This window comes from Danio aesculapii, chromosome 13 (genome assembly GCF_903798145.1).
Source record: "Danio aesculapii chromosome 13, fDanAes4.1, whole genome shotgun sequence".
NCBI classification, from domain to species: Eukaryota; Metazoa; Chordata; class Actinopteri; order Cypriniformes; family Danionidae; genus Danio; species Danio aesculapii.
The window spans coordinates 16495692-16510494 of NC_079447.1; the positions used below are offsets into that span (position 1 = coordinate 16495692).

The 14803-nt window shown below is 42.2% G+C and overlaps 1 protein-coding gene across 3 annotated transcripts in view; it reads left to right on the forward strand.

The window, feature by feature from the left end:
* The first annotated feature begins 5572 nt into the window (after positions 1–5572).
* The window catches only part of trim9 (tripartite motif containing 9), a 48580-nt gene continuing 39349 nt past the window's right edge, over positions 5573–14803 (forward strand). For all 3 annotated transcript variants that reach the window (XM_056471081.1, XM_056471083.1, XM_056471082.1), the window contains exon 1: positions 5573–6497. In XM_056471081.1, the coding sequence (XP_056327056.1) occupies positions 5658–6497 (840 nt within the window). In that variant the 5' untranslated portion in view covers positions 5573–5657. The remainder of the gene's footprint in view (positions 6498–14803) is intronic.

A 14803-nucleotide genomic window follows, 5' to 3' on the forward strand; every position in this document is an offset into this window, starting at 1 on the left:
TTTTATTTCTGTTTTCAACTAGTCCTTCAGATGCTTAAAAAAATAAGCGTTGATATATTTTCTTTTATGTTTATTTTAGAGCTGGGCAATTTTTTTCTCAAATATATACATGGATTTGTGTATTTATAAATACATAATAAATCTACACAGTACACACACATATATATGTCCAAACAAACAGACATAGCCCCTCCAGCGTGTCCTGGGTCTTCCCTTTACCACAACGGATCAGTACATTGACCGCATTACTGCTGCCGCTGCACCGATCCACCTGTAAATCTCACGCTCCATTCTTCCCTCACTTATGAACAAGACCCCAAGATACTTGAGATGGGTCTGGATGCAGACCTGGTGCAGTGCAATCTGAGCTCCATCCAATGCTTTTTAATGCGCTCACCTAACCCCACCCCTAACCGTACCATCACAGTGACGTCACTCACTCCATTGAGTGCATTTTGTCTGACATTGCATCGCTGAGTGATGCAATCTCAGCTTGCATCATAAAGGCTGCATCCAGATACTATTGAGATACTTGAACTCCTCCACCTGGGGTAAGAACTTTCCTCCAACCAGGAGATGGCAAACCACCTTTTTCCAGTAGAGCACCATGGCCTCGAACTTGGAGGTGCTGATTCTCATCCTATTATTTACTATATGTATCATATATACATAATAAATATATAAAATACATACACATATTTTAAGTCAAAAGAAACAGATATTTTGGATGGGATTAATCACGGTTAATCTTTGAGCAAAACCTATTTTCAAATGACTTTAAAGGAATCAATAAATTAATTAATGGATGATTTATAAGTAAAAACCAAAAAGACAGCAGAGATATAATAAATATGAGAGTATACGTCACAATCTAGCAGTAGCAGGTCGCTGGAGAACAACAAATCCCATCATGCACTTCACATACACACCAGTTCCAGTTCTCTCCCTGACTGCACACACACAGCTGGAATCTCATCATAGACTGATTACCAGAACTATAAATACACCTCACATTCACACACAGTGCTGAGTCTTGTTTATCTTTAACATTACAACACATTATTCTTGTCTAGTCTAGCACTGTAAGTAAGTAAGTAAGTAAGTAAAGGTTTATTTATATAGCACCTTTCCCAGACATTGAGTCACAAAGTGCTTTACAATAAGAGAAACAGTAAAAGAACACATATCAATAAAACAAAACATGTTAAAACATATTAAAACAAGTAAAAAAAATTTGAGAAACACTAATTCTGTTATTTAAATGCTTGACCAAAAAGATGTCTTTAAATGCTTTTTAAAAAGTTCAACTGATCCCAGAGCTCTCAGTGCTATAGGGAGAGAGTTCCAGAGCCTTAGGCCATCTCACAGAATGCCCGGTCACCTTTAGTCTTAAGACGAGTTCTGGGGAATGGCTAAAAGGTCTTTGCCAGAAGACCTCAGAGACCGGCCACACTGCCTTTTAATCCTTGCCTTGTTTATGTTGCTTGCTGCCTGCACCAAGCTCTTCGCCTGTGACCACAACTTCACTTTTGGAATTAGTGGTGGGCAAAGTGAGGTTTAATGAAACACTGAAACAGTCGAAGAAAATGTGTCGAAGCTTCGAAACATTTCGAAACCCATCTCTACAGTGACACCTAGTGGTGGGTTTTATGTATTGCTCTGGAACAGCTTCAGCAAAGAAACAGTTAAGCAAATTGAAGTATTAAACCCCAAGTTGTAGAGTTTTCACGGTTTCAAGTGATTTAGTGAAGCGGTGAAGTTTTATGACTAGCATGCAGCGATAATGGGTTTTCCTTCAGGGTGATGCAGCTATAAATGTTATTTTTTTAAACTCTTTGTTCTTGTAACATGTTTTGTTTTTACATTGGTCTGGCATCCGAACAAACACATTGTGAATGAATATGTCTTGTTCTGGTCATGAAACAGTAACATTATTAAAATACAACGTAATAATTTGAGAATATTTGCTCAAGACCAGATTCGAACTCGGGCCATTTGCAGCACAGTTACTTTGTGTACACGCACTGTCCACTAGGCTACAAGAGATAGAGGTTTTTAATCAACCCTGTCAGTTAAACACAGATTTGCTAGGTCTCGAAACATTTCTGAAATGACTGATGCTTTGAATCGCTGTAGTCACATGACCTGATGTTTCAAAACACTTTAGTCACATGTCCTGGGTGTTTCAAATCCCCTTAGTCATGTGACCTTGATATTTCGGATCATGCTTCAGAGCTGTGTTTTGAAACACTTGAGCTTCGGGATCTCGACACTGTGTCGAAACATCAGTTTCACCCTCATGATACCATTTGCTCCTGTTGAGTTTGAACATCCTTAAAACACTAATAAACAAACACCCAAAACATTACCTAAATGTTGTAAATTTGCATTTGTAACAATGATAAAAGTAATATGTATTAGTATGTACAGTATAATTCAAATTATGAATAAAACTAATAGTGCAATGTAAAAAAAAGCTTCCAAAAGGGAGTTTTCAGTAGGGATGCCATAAAACTCTCATCTTTGTGATCCACCAATCTGCACATTTTGTAGATTTCTCTTATCACCCCAGGTATTTGTTTTAATTCAACTATAAGTGCCCTGCAAAGTGGACTTAAGATATTCTGCCATGATTCCAGTTCAAATGGAAGTTTCATCAAAATAGCAATTTAGTACGTGATATGTGAACTGAAAGGGATAGTTCACCCCCCAATTTTTTTTTTTGACCAATCAGATGCTCTACACCAAGAGAATACCCCTATACATCCAGTGCATATATCTGGAACATAACCAATGGAGTAAAAAAATAATAATTAATGAGCAAACAATAAAACAAACAAACATTGGTTATATTGTGTCTTGCACTTGGCCTGGCTATGCACACATAGTCCATAATTTCTCCAGAAGTATTAATTCTCATCATTTTCGTGATTTTGTATTCATTTGTGTTTAAGAAGGTCAAGATATTGAGCATGCAAATTCGGCTGACTCTCTACTCTGAGAATCTCAAGAACTACTGGCCCCAGTTTAGAGCCTGCTCTCTGACCCAATTACTGTCATAAGAATAAAAATGATTAAGCAATTAATTTCACCCCACCAAGTCTCTCTCACACTCACGAGAGTGGCACATGGACAAAATTCACATGGCTCTCAATCATAGGCCTTCCAACGCACACACAAACACACATACAATAACCTCAATACGCCCCCACACACACTCTCCTGCACTCCTCTACTAGCACTCACGTTTCAAATGCTCACACGTGTCCTAAAGAACACAATACAACAGAGGTCGCAAAATTGGTCAGATCAATAGCAGATGCACTGTTATGTTTTTCCCACACACCTGAACTGCATCATCTGAATGATTCACTGCACCCTCAAACAGCAAGTAAGCAAAGAACCATTTGTTAGTGTGAAGAACATTTTTTAAATCTAAAGAAACTGGTTTGTTTTATAAAGAAGCTTCTGTGGAATTTAAAGTTAAAACAGCAAATTTTCTTAATTTTACAGGGATGTCATTGAAATGGCATTTTTGGTTCCCAAAGAACCTTTCATTCAGGGGTTATTCAAGGAACCATTTATTTCTTAGTGCAAAAGCAATTTCTAATTATCTAAATAACCTTTTTCCACATTAAAGGTGCTGTATGTAAGTTTTTGACTCTTCTAATTATAAAAATACCATTATATGTTTGGAGATATTTAAGAAACATGCTAAGTGAACATTCTTGTTTGTCTGTAAAACAAGTCCTTCTGTTATTCGACACTTATTCTGCTTTGAAAATGGGCCCAATGGCAGTTTATCCAGTTATTTCTCAGCATCCCAGGTTGCTTTGTTGGAAAACCGCATATTTCTTTCGTTCGCTCAGAAATGCTCTTAAAGCATGCGTCTGTGGCCGAAATGGGACCTCAGGTGGACAGTAGCAGACTCTTAAATGAGATGCAGATTCAGAGCTCTACATGAGGTTATTAATTATCAAATAATATAAATATTACGAACGTAAACATTAGGTGAGCAGGTTACATTGTAATTACAAACATTACGCTACGTGACAAGATACGCAGTGAATTTGGCTGTTTGCACCAGACGCAATTAAAGAAATTTAATGCAGCCATTCAGAAGCACAGAATATGCACTCACTGACAAAATGGTAAGGTTTATGATTTAAAAAGTACATATTACACCTCTTTAACATTATTAAATGTAGATGCTGACTTTTTTTCAGTTTATTTTATTTTAAAGATCTGAGATGAGCTATCTGCTGCTGCTTTTAGTAGTATGGCAATAAATGTAATGTAAAATGCCATTTAAACTCACATTATTAGCATTTAACACTGAATAAAGCACACGAGGTGTACCTGAGGTGATCATTGTCAGTTTTTAGCAGCAAAAACTGTTTCTAATATATCAATTCAAGATGTTGGTTAGAAAAAAAATTTCATTTAATATGGAAATATTCCTTCTTTCGCGTGCCGTTGCTTTTATTTAGGACACGACTTAAATCTGCCTTTAGGCTCGATAGTCAAACTCGCTCCTGTTGGGCGTCAATCTGGCAACCTGTGCTTGCGTTTATTTTGATCTAGCAGTGTAATATCTAGTTCAACCACTGGGTGTCCAACTTACATACTGCACCTTTAGAACCTTTTGTTGAATTGTAATGTTCCGTCGAATCACCCACACCAATAAATCTTTATTTTTAAGATTGAAGATGCCAATAAAGAACCATTATTTTTTAAAGTGAACATCATCAATTTTTACAATTGCTCATCTGAGCTCGGACTTTTTCTATTTATTTATGCTTTTGAATTGTGTGATGGGACATAACAGTGTGCAAGTATGCAAGTATGGGCAATACATAGTTTGAGTAGTAATACATAGTTTGAGTTATTTTAAAGAACTAGCCTGGGATTAACATTTTTTTATTTATTTTTTGTATGAAAGAACAACCATTTTGGTCCCCCAAAGTGCCGAATTAGTTCTGCTTATTAGTCTGATTTTAATTAAACTGATTATCCTTTTCCATTATACGGTAAAGAGCCTTTCAAAAGTGTGCTTTCAATTCCCAAACCCGACTTTAGCGCTCTTATCTCAGAGGGTACAGATCAAATCTGGCGTAAAATGTTGAACAGATTTTCTCTTTGGTACTATTTCTCTATCTGCCCTCTCTTTGGTTACCATGGAAATTCAGCTGAAGGCAATTATCATCCCCCAGCAATTAGGAGAGAACATTTCAGATTTAGCTCCAACATTTTCTGCTGTCAAACACTACAGCTGAACACTGACTCGTGACTATAAACACACCTTGCCTAAACGCTGAGGGATAGGAAAATCAGGCGCGTTGTGGGAGCAGGTGCACCACCACAAACATTGGCTGTGTCTCAAATTCATCAAGTACCTCTGCCACACTTCGCATCATCAGCATGATTGGATTCCCGGAGCTCATCACATAAACTGACAGCGATTTTATGCAGTAGCTGTTGGCGCTCGTGCACGAGTGCTGGAGTCAGCCTACGCCCACCAAATTTATACCGCCCCCTCCTCTATCCTCCGGTGCACAGGACGGAGAGCTCGAAGGAGACGCGTCCGCACAGAGCTGTCGCCGGGGATATTCCGTGTTTGTTTATAGGAAGTCTCCGATTCCGGTACGAAATACAAAATGGATGAAATGGAAGAGGAGTTAAAATGCCCGGTGTGCGGCTCATTTTTCCGCGAGCCGATCATCCTGCCCTGCTCGCATAATATTTGCCTGGCCTGCGCGAGAAACATCCTGGTACAGACGCCCGACGCCGAATCCCCGCAGAGCAGCCGCGCGTCCGGCTCCGGGGTCTCCGATTATGATTACTTAGACCTGGATAAGATGAGTCTGTACAGCGAGACGGACAGCGGATACGGCTCTTACGGCGGGTTCGTGAGCGCACCAACCACCCCCTGCCAGAAGTCCCCCAACGGGGTGCGTGTTTTCCCCCCTTCCATGCCTCCTCCACCGCAGGCGCAACACCACCTGCTGCCTCACACCGGCGTCCTGCCGCCAGTCCCGCGGAACTCCTGCCTCACCTGCCCGCAGTGCCACCGCAGCCTGACGCTAGACGACAGGGGGCTCCGGGGGTTCCCCAAGAACCGCGTTTTGGAGGGGGTGGTGGACCGATATCAGCAGAGCAAAGCGGCCGCGCTTAAGTGTCAGCTTTGCGAAAAGAGCCCCCGCGAGGCGACTGTCATGTGCGAGCAGTGCGACGTGTTTTATTGCGACCCCTGCCGCCTCCGGTGCCACCCTCCCCGGGGCCCGCTGGCCAAACACCGTCTTGTGCCGCCGGCGCAAGGCAGAATCAGCCGCCGCGCGAGCCCGCGGAAAATCTCCACCTGCACCGAGCACGAGCTGGAAAACCTAAGTATGTACTGTGTCCAGTGTAAGACCCCCGTGTGCTACCAGTGTCTGGAGGACGGCAAACACTCCACCCATGAGGTCAAAGCGCTGGGAGCCATGTGGAAACTCCACAAGGTGGGGAAACTGGATGAAGTTATTTGTTTATTAGAATTTATCCCTCATAATGACTAAAAAAAGCATCTCCAACCAACTTGTTTAGCCTGGTCTCAATGATGAACACCCTGATTTAGATGATGCAGGTGTTGTTTTAGCTGGTCTAGATAAAACCAGCCTAAATGTTTTATTTTCATCAGTTTAACAGTTTGTCATGTTTACATCTCCCAAAGTTGGGGAGACGAATTGAAGTATTTTATTAATTGAAATAGCCAATTCATGCTAGTTGCCAGCTGGCCAAAAAAGCATTTATCAGTGGTTTTGTAGAACATCTTAGTCTATATGTTTGGGCAGATCGAACGTCAATTTCTTTAGCTGGTCACTAAATTGGTCTGCAAACCTGAGCTGCATATTATTTTTTTCAACAGGCTGAACACCTTGGTTTTAGTATGGCCTTGTTAGTTTAGATGCACAGCCCGGTTTAGATGTTTCACAGCCTAGCCTGTTCTTGCTTAGCCTGACCATCTGGGCAGTGTCCTAAACCCATTTAAAATCTAAAACCAGCCTAAATGTTGTCTCTTTTAGTTTAAAGGATCTGTCAGTAAGTCACCTGCAAAATGTATGGAAACTGATTGAGGTTTTTATTTATTTAAAAATTCTCTGGAGACCAAAAAATCTTATTGAACTACATAGTTTACTGGTTTAGTCTGGTCTCAAAGTTGGATGTCCTGGTCTAAATATCTCACAGCCTGGGTAGATTCTGTCAGTTTTGCTGGTTTTGCAGCTTGACCATTGCAAAGTACATTAAAACCTTTTATAAACCAACTAAAACCAGCTTACATGTTTTATATCAGCACATGGTTTAGTGTAAGGAGTCTGTCTGTCATGTGTAATGCATGGTGGGGAAACTGATTGAGGCTGTTCTACATTTATTAAAAACAATCTCATTGATGATGACCAAAAAACATCTTGAGCTATAATCTAACAAACTGGTTTAGCCTGATGGACAACCTAGTTTAGACATCTTATACGAGACTGGTCATCAGTTGGTTTAACTGGTCAGCAAGCAGGTCTGCTAGTCTGACCAGCTGAAAGTGACGTAAACCTTTTTGAAATGGTTATAAATGTAATTTCCAGTAGGCTGGGGGCTCTGTTTTTTAATTTTTTTTTATTATAAAGGGTCTGTCATGTTTAGTGCAGTAAGACTTGTCACTGTGATCGGTGAGACACCGCCAGTCTAATTAAAACACAGCGCACGACACAACCAGCCATGATTCAGGCCAAATGAAAAACACCAGCTCTTCAGCTTAGATTGCAGATACAAACCAAAACAATTGAAAATCAAGTGTAAAAGACAAACATATACATGGCTGGTGTGAATTTTAAGGCTTCTGTGATCATAACTGCAGTGTAAATTCTAAACGTGCCGATTTTCAATATATCATGATAATGAACATGCACAATATTGATATCATGGGCACTTCAAAGTACAGTGAATAATTATTGACCAGTTGTATTAGAGGTTGTATTTCACTGCACCAAATGCAGACTTAAGAAGACTTAATAAGTGATTTATTCTACCATTTTCACGTTAATCTGGTATACGACATTGAAAATTCTGTGACTAATTAAATATATTTAGTTTAAGTCTGTACATTTAAGGCTCTATTTATTAACATCAGTTACTTTAAAGTAAATTTTATGACAGCAAAAGCATCTATTAAGCATTAGTTGGTTAATTTCTTAGTAATGCCTAAGAGTGCTTTAAAATCAGAAGTCGTAATCAGTTTATTAAATGGAGTTAATAACTAATCAAATTCAGTTTAACATATAACTATAATATTGTATTTCTCACTGTTAATTTTAATCCATTAACTAACGTTTACTAATGAGCAGTGGTGTAAAGTAACAAATTAGTTTTTTTCAGGAATTGTAATTTACTAAGTAGTTTTAAAAAAGTGTACTTTTACTTTCCCTTGAGTATATTTTTAGTGCAGTATCGGTACTTTTACTATTTTTCTAACCTGCAGTCACTATTTTGTTACTTCCTGTCTATGAGGAATAGAAAAACCAGTCCTGTGATTCCGGTCCAATCAAATTGCACACAGAATGTAAATCGCATCATAATGAACAGCCTCAAGACATGAGGGATATATAATTGCAGCAAACTATTTGGAAGCATTAAAAGTGTCCAAGAAGATGTTCAAAATCTTTACACGCATTGACCCAGAGACTGTTTAGATGCATGTCACTGATGAGAAACTGACGGATGTTTACTGTATGATGGCCTTAAACACCCAGCAGGCACAAGAAGTCAACATGATGTCAGATTGACGTTTTACCCCAACGTCATGCATTTTGTTTGGAAATGAAAATCTGGTTGACGTCAGAACCCAACGTCAGGCTGACATCAATGTCCAACATTCAACCTAAAATCAACCAAATATCAATGTCTAATGATGTTAGACATTGTGTGGACGTTGTGTGGACGTTACCACTAAGACGTCTATCAGATGTTGGACTTCGGTTGCCATACCTGACGAATAAATATCAGTATTTGATGTCAATATGATGTTGGTTTAAGATGTTGGCTCAACGTTGGATTTTGGTCACTTTCCAACACAACCTAAAATCAACCAAATATCAACGTCATTATTGGACATCAAAATAACATTGTTCTTAGACGCTGGCTAGACATCGAATTTTGGTCACCTGGTATTACAACCTAAATATAACCTAATATTAACGTCTTATGGTGTTGTGTTCATTCTGGGCAATAACTAAATGCATTACAGAATGTTACGTTTACATACATCCACAAATTACATATAAATGCATCAGCTTTTTACAGTGTAATACTCACTACTCACCACTCTTGAGTACATTTAAAAGGGCTACTGTTTACTGATACTTTCAGTAATATTTACAACAGATACCTTTACTCTACTTGCACTACATTTTTACATGATTTTTCAGTACTCTCACCACCACTGCTAATGAGACTTTAGTGTTATCTATTGTACTTTATAATAATTTTGCAATCTAATTAGTTAAAAGCATTTCTTTACTCTAAACATGTATCTACATTAAAGCAAAAAATTTTTTTTGACTATTATACCTGTTAAATTAATAATATTAGCTTGATGATACCATATACATTGACAAAAGCTTCCACAATTAATCCCAACAAGAAGATCTGATACCAGCAGAGGCATATTCACTGCTCTTAGTGCTCCTCTGAGGTTGTGTCGCTCTCAAAATATCAGTCGATGAGAATTGAGCCAACCTTGATGCTCATCGTAACTGTGTGTGTCTGGATTCCTCCGGGAATGTGCATAACTGTGGCCGGTTGTTGTAGCAACATGATACAGCAAGGCAGAGCTGATTTACTGTCTGTCTGGGTGAAGGAGAAAAGAGCGTTTCCAATGGAGAGCCCAGGAATGAGAAAAGAGTCTCCTCTCTCTCTCTCTCTCTCAGAGTCCTGACGTGTCGCCTCATAAACTGTGGATTAATTTAGCAATAAACCCCCTCAGCATGACAACTTCATTTAATCAGAAGCCATAAACACGAGAAAGCAACAGTCAGGGAGATGATGGATCAATAAGCACATGGTTTAACACGCTTACAGGTTACGTCAGTTCGTTAATCTCTCTGTTTAGAAAAGTATGCTTTGATATTTAAATTCTGTGATATGATTAGCCTATCTTTAATGTCATGTTATAGGTGATTAACAATACATGAATGATATTAAATATACAGTTGAAGTCAGAATTATAGCCTCTTTGATTTTTATTTTCTTTTTTAAATATTTCACAAATGATGTTTAACAGAGCAAGGACATTTTCACAGTATGTCTGATAGTATTTTTTCTTCTGGAGAAAGTCTTATTTGTTTTATTTCAGCTAGAATAAAAGCAATTTTTAATGTTTTATGAACCATTTTAAGGTCAAAATTATTAGCCCCTTTGAGCTATTTTTTTTCCCTTATAGTCTACAGAACAAATCATCATTATATAATAACTTGCCTAATTAGCCTAACCTGCCTAGTTAACCTAATTAACCTAGTTAAGCATTTTAATGTCACTTTAAGCTGTTTAGATGTCATGGATTGGTCAGGCTCTCACGACCCCCACTCACGAAGATCACCATCACCTGACTTCTAATGAGCACACAGCTGCATCACATTCACGAGCACCAGATAAAAGCACAGCACTCCAGTCGCTCATTGTCCGGGCTCGTCTCGACGAAAGCGGACAACTGAGCGACCACTCAGCGTAGTCATCCTCAGCTAAAACAAACGATTTACTTACCTGTTCTCTTTGTATTCCTCCTAGTCTTCCTGGTCCTCCCGAATCGTCCTGTCTTCCAGTCCTTCCAAGTCTGTGTCATCCTCTGTCAGCTGTATCTGGTGTGTGCTGTCCATCCTCGTGTATTCCTGTTACCCAGCCACGGAGGAAAAGACCCCAACATCATTCCTGATCCTCCTGGCTATCCTTCATGTGCTCCTTGTTGTCATTTAATAAACACCCTAACGTTTCCTTACCTCTGTCTCCTGTCCGCTTCATAACAGAAGCCCGGACCTTTAACGACGACAACATGAGCACCCCCGATCACCTTCAAGAGCTGGTGGACCAGTTGAAGCGGATTCTACAGCCACCAGCTCCACTTTCCAACGCACCACCAGCACCGAGCACTTCCGCCTCCACAGTTTCTTCTTCGGCCCTTCCTTCCAGTCCCATGGCCCGACCAGCGCCCTACTCAGGCGGAGCGGGGGAGTGCAATGGTTTTCTGTTACAATGTTCCCTCATATTCGAAATGCAACCTTCTCTATATCCCACAGATAAGTCGAAGATCGCCTACATCGTATCTCTACTCTCTGGACCTGCACTTAAATGGGCTGAGACGATCTGGAACCAAGCCGGGCCGGTCATGAATTCCATCACTACCTTCACGGAGTATTTCAAAGAGGTGTTTGGACGTTCTGATGGGGAAGTAGCCGCTGGAGAGCAGCTGTATCATCTAAAGCAAGGTACTCTATCTACACAGGAATATGCTCTCCGGTTTCGCACTCTAGCAGCTGCAAGTGGATGGAATGAGAGATCGTTGTTGACCACGTACCGGCTCGGCTTGGAACCCACTCTCCGAATCCAACTGGCCACATTAGATGATACAATGGGTCTGGAGAGATTCATCCAACATTCTCTCCGATGTTCCGATCGTCTCCGTTCCTATCAACAGGACACCATCACCCCCTCGTCTGCACTCCTCCAATCGCCTGAGTCAACAGCCTCTCCAGAACCAGAACCCATGATAATAGAGTCTGGAAGACTGACATCAGCGGAACGACAGAGGAGGCTGACCCGGGGTCTGTGTCTATACTGCGGTGTCAGTGGACACACCCGTATGGAGTGTCCCCTTCGTCCCATTCGGACTTCAGTGAGTGTATTCAGTACGAATATTGAACAATGTAAACCACTTACTACCACCGTACAAATAACTACTGCCTCTATTTCTCTCCTTGTCACAGCCCTCATCGACTCCGGGTCAGCAGGGAACTTCATCTCCCAATCCCTCTGTCGTCAACTCCACCTCCGTACTGAGGCGTCCTCGCATATATACCAGATACAACCGATAACCCAGTGCACTCGATCTTCGACCCGTATCCATCGACAATGCGAAGACATCCTTCTTCAAGTGGGGTTGTTACATCAAGAGAGGATTCAATTTCTGGTTCTGGAGGGTGCAAATATGGACATCATTCTAGGGCGCCCGTGGCTGGTGAAGCACGATCCCATCATCTCTTGGGGCACAGGAGAGATAAAGAAATGGGGATCTGGATGTACACCTGCCTGTTTTCCAAATCTCCCTCTTCAAGGTCGGAACCCCATTTCTTTGTTTGCAACATCGGTCGAGAGCCCTCCTGAGAAGCAGTCTATCCACATTCCTAAGGAGTACAGCTCCTTTCATGATGTCTTCTGCCCCAAGAGAGCTTCCCAGCTACCGCCGCATCGGCCATGGGACTGCGCGATCGACCTAGTTCCAGATGCCCAGTTGCCAAGAGGTAGGATCTACCCGCTCTCGCTTCCAGAGAATCAGGCAATGGAAGATTACATAAGGGAAGCTCTGAGTCAGGGGTACATACGTCACTCAAAATCACCAGCCGCCTCAAGCTTCTTCTTTGTGGCCAAGAAGGACGGAGGGCTGCGTCCATGCATCGACTACAGGGTCCTAAATAACGGTACAGTAAAATACCGATATCCCCTTCCTCTGGTACCAGCCGCTTTGGAACAGCTCCGAGAAGCTAAAGTCTTCACTAAATTGGACCTCCGCAGCGCGTATAATCTGATAAGAATACGTGAGGGGGACCAATGGAAGACAGCATTCGTGACCCCTACTGGCCACTATGAATATGAGGTCATGCCTTACGGTCTGGTCAACGCCCCCTCCGTATTCCAAAACTTCATTCATGAAGTCCTCCGGGAGTTTCTTCACCACTGTGTAATAGTGTACATAGATGACATCCTCATTTACTCCCGGAGTGAGGCCGAACATCGCCAACACGTTGCGGAGGTCCTACACACATTGAGAGAACATCACCTCTACCTCAAAGCGGAGAAATGCTCATTCCACCAGAAGTCGATTCATTTCTTGGGATACATCATTGACCAAACCGGTATACGTATGGATGGGAAGAAAATTGAGGCTGTTCTATCCTGGTCAGAACCCACTTCCATTAAGGGGCTCCAGAGGTTTCTTGGGTTTGCTAACTTTTATAGACGGTTTATCAAGGACTACAGCAGGATTACATCACCTCTCACTAATCTCCTCAAGGGTAAACCCAAAGGACTGGAGTGGACCAAAGAAGCAGCCGCAGCCTTCCGCCTTCTTAAGAAGGAGTTCACAAGGGCCCCACTCCTGACTCATCCTGACCCAAATCTTCCTTTCGTGGTGGAAGTGGACGCATCCACCACCGGCGTCGGGGCAGTATTATCTCAACATCATGATACACCGCCCCGACTGCATCCCTGTGCCTATTTCTCTCGGAAGTTGAGCCCGGCGGAGCAGAATTACAGCATAGGAGACAGGGAGCTTCTAGCAATCAAGCTAGCCTTGGAGGAGTGGCGTCACTGGTTGGAGGGAGCCAAACATCCGTTCCAGGTGATCACAGATCACAAAAACCTCCAATACATCAAAGAGGCCAAGAGACTATGTCCACGTCAAGCCAGATGGTCACTTTTCTTCTCACGTTTTGATTTCTCCATTTCCTATCGTCCAGGACCCAAGAATCTAAGAGCAGACGCTCTCTCTCGTTTACACGAGCATCACGATCATGAAGAACTCCCAACGAAGATTCTTCCCGAACACATCTCCATTTGTCCGATCACCTGGAACGCTCCTCCAGTCGTTGCCACTCCGGAAGCCCCTGCTCCGCCGGGATGCCCTCCTCATCGGCAGTTCATACCACCTGAACACCGGGTAGATCTGATCCACTCCTTACATACCTCGCTAGGCACTGGACATCCAGGGATCAACAATACTCTCTCGCTAGTATCCCAACGATTCTGGTGGCCAAACATGGCAAGGGATGTGAGGCAATATGTTCAGGGCTGTAAGGACTGTGCCCAATCCAAGAGCCCACGTCATCTACCCGCTGGAAAGCTCCATCCCTTGCCGATTCCGAACCGTCCCTGGTCACACCTAGGAGTGGACTTTATCACTGACCTCCCTTCGTCAGAAGGTAATACCTGTATTCTAGTCATAGTAGATAGATTCTCAAAGTTTGTCAAACTAATCCCTCTGAAAGGTCTTCCCACAGCCTTTGAAACTGCCGACAATATCTTTAATCAAGTCTTCAGGTCATTTGGTATTCCAGAAGATATTGTGTCGGACAGAGGTCCACAGTTCATCTCACGTCTATGGAAAGCCTTCTTCAAGCTCCTAGGTGTGGCCGTCAGCCTCTCTTCTGGATATCATCCCCAAACCAACGGGCAGACAGAGAGGAAGATTCAGGAGGTGGGACGGTTCCTGAGGACCTTCTGCAGTGGTCACCAGAACTCCTGGAGCCAGTATTTGGGCTGGGCAGAATATGCCCAAAATTCACTGCGGCAACCCTCCACCGGACTCACGCCATTCCAGTGCGTCCTGGGCTTCCAACCACCGCTCTTTCCCTGGGATGGCGAACCATCTGATGTCCCCGCAGTGGATCACTGGTTCCGGGAGAGCGAGAGAGTCTGGGACGAGGCTCATCAACATCTGCAGAGGGCAGTCCGTCGAAGCAAGGTAACCGCCGATAGGAGAAGGTCTGAAGAACCCAGATACACACCCGGA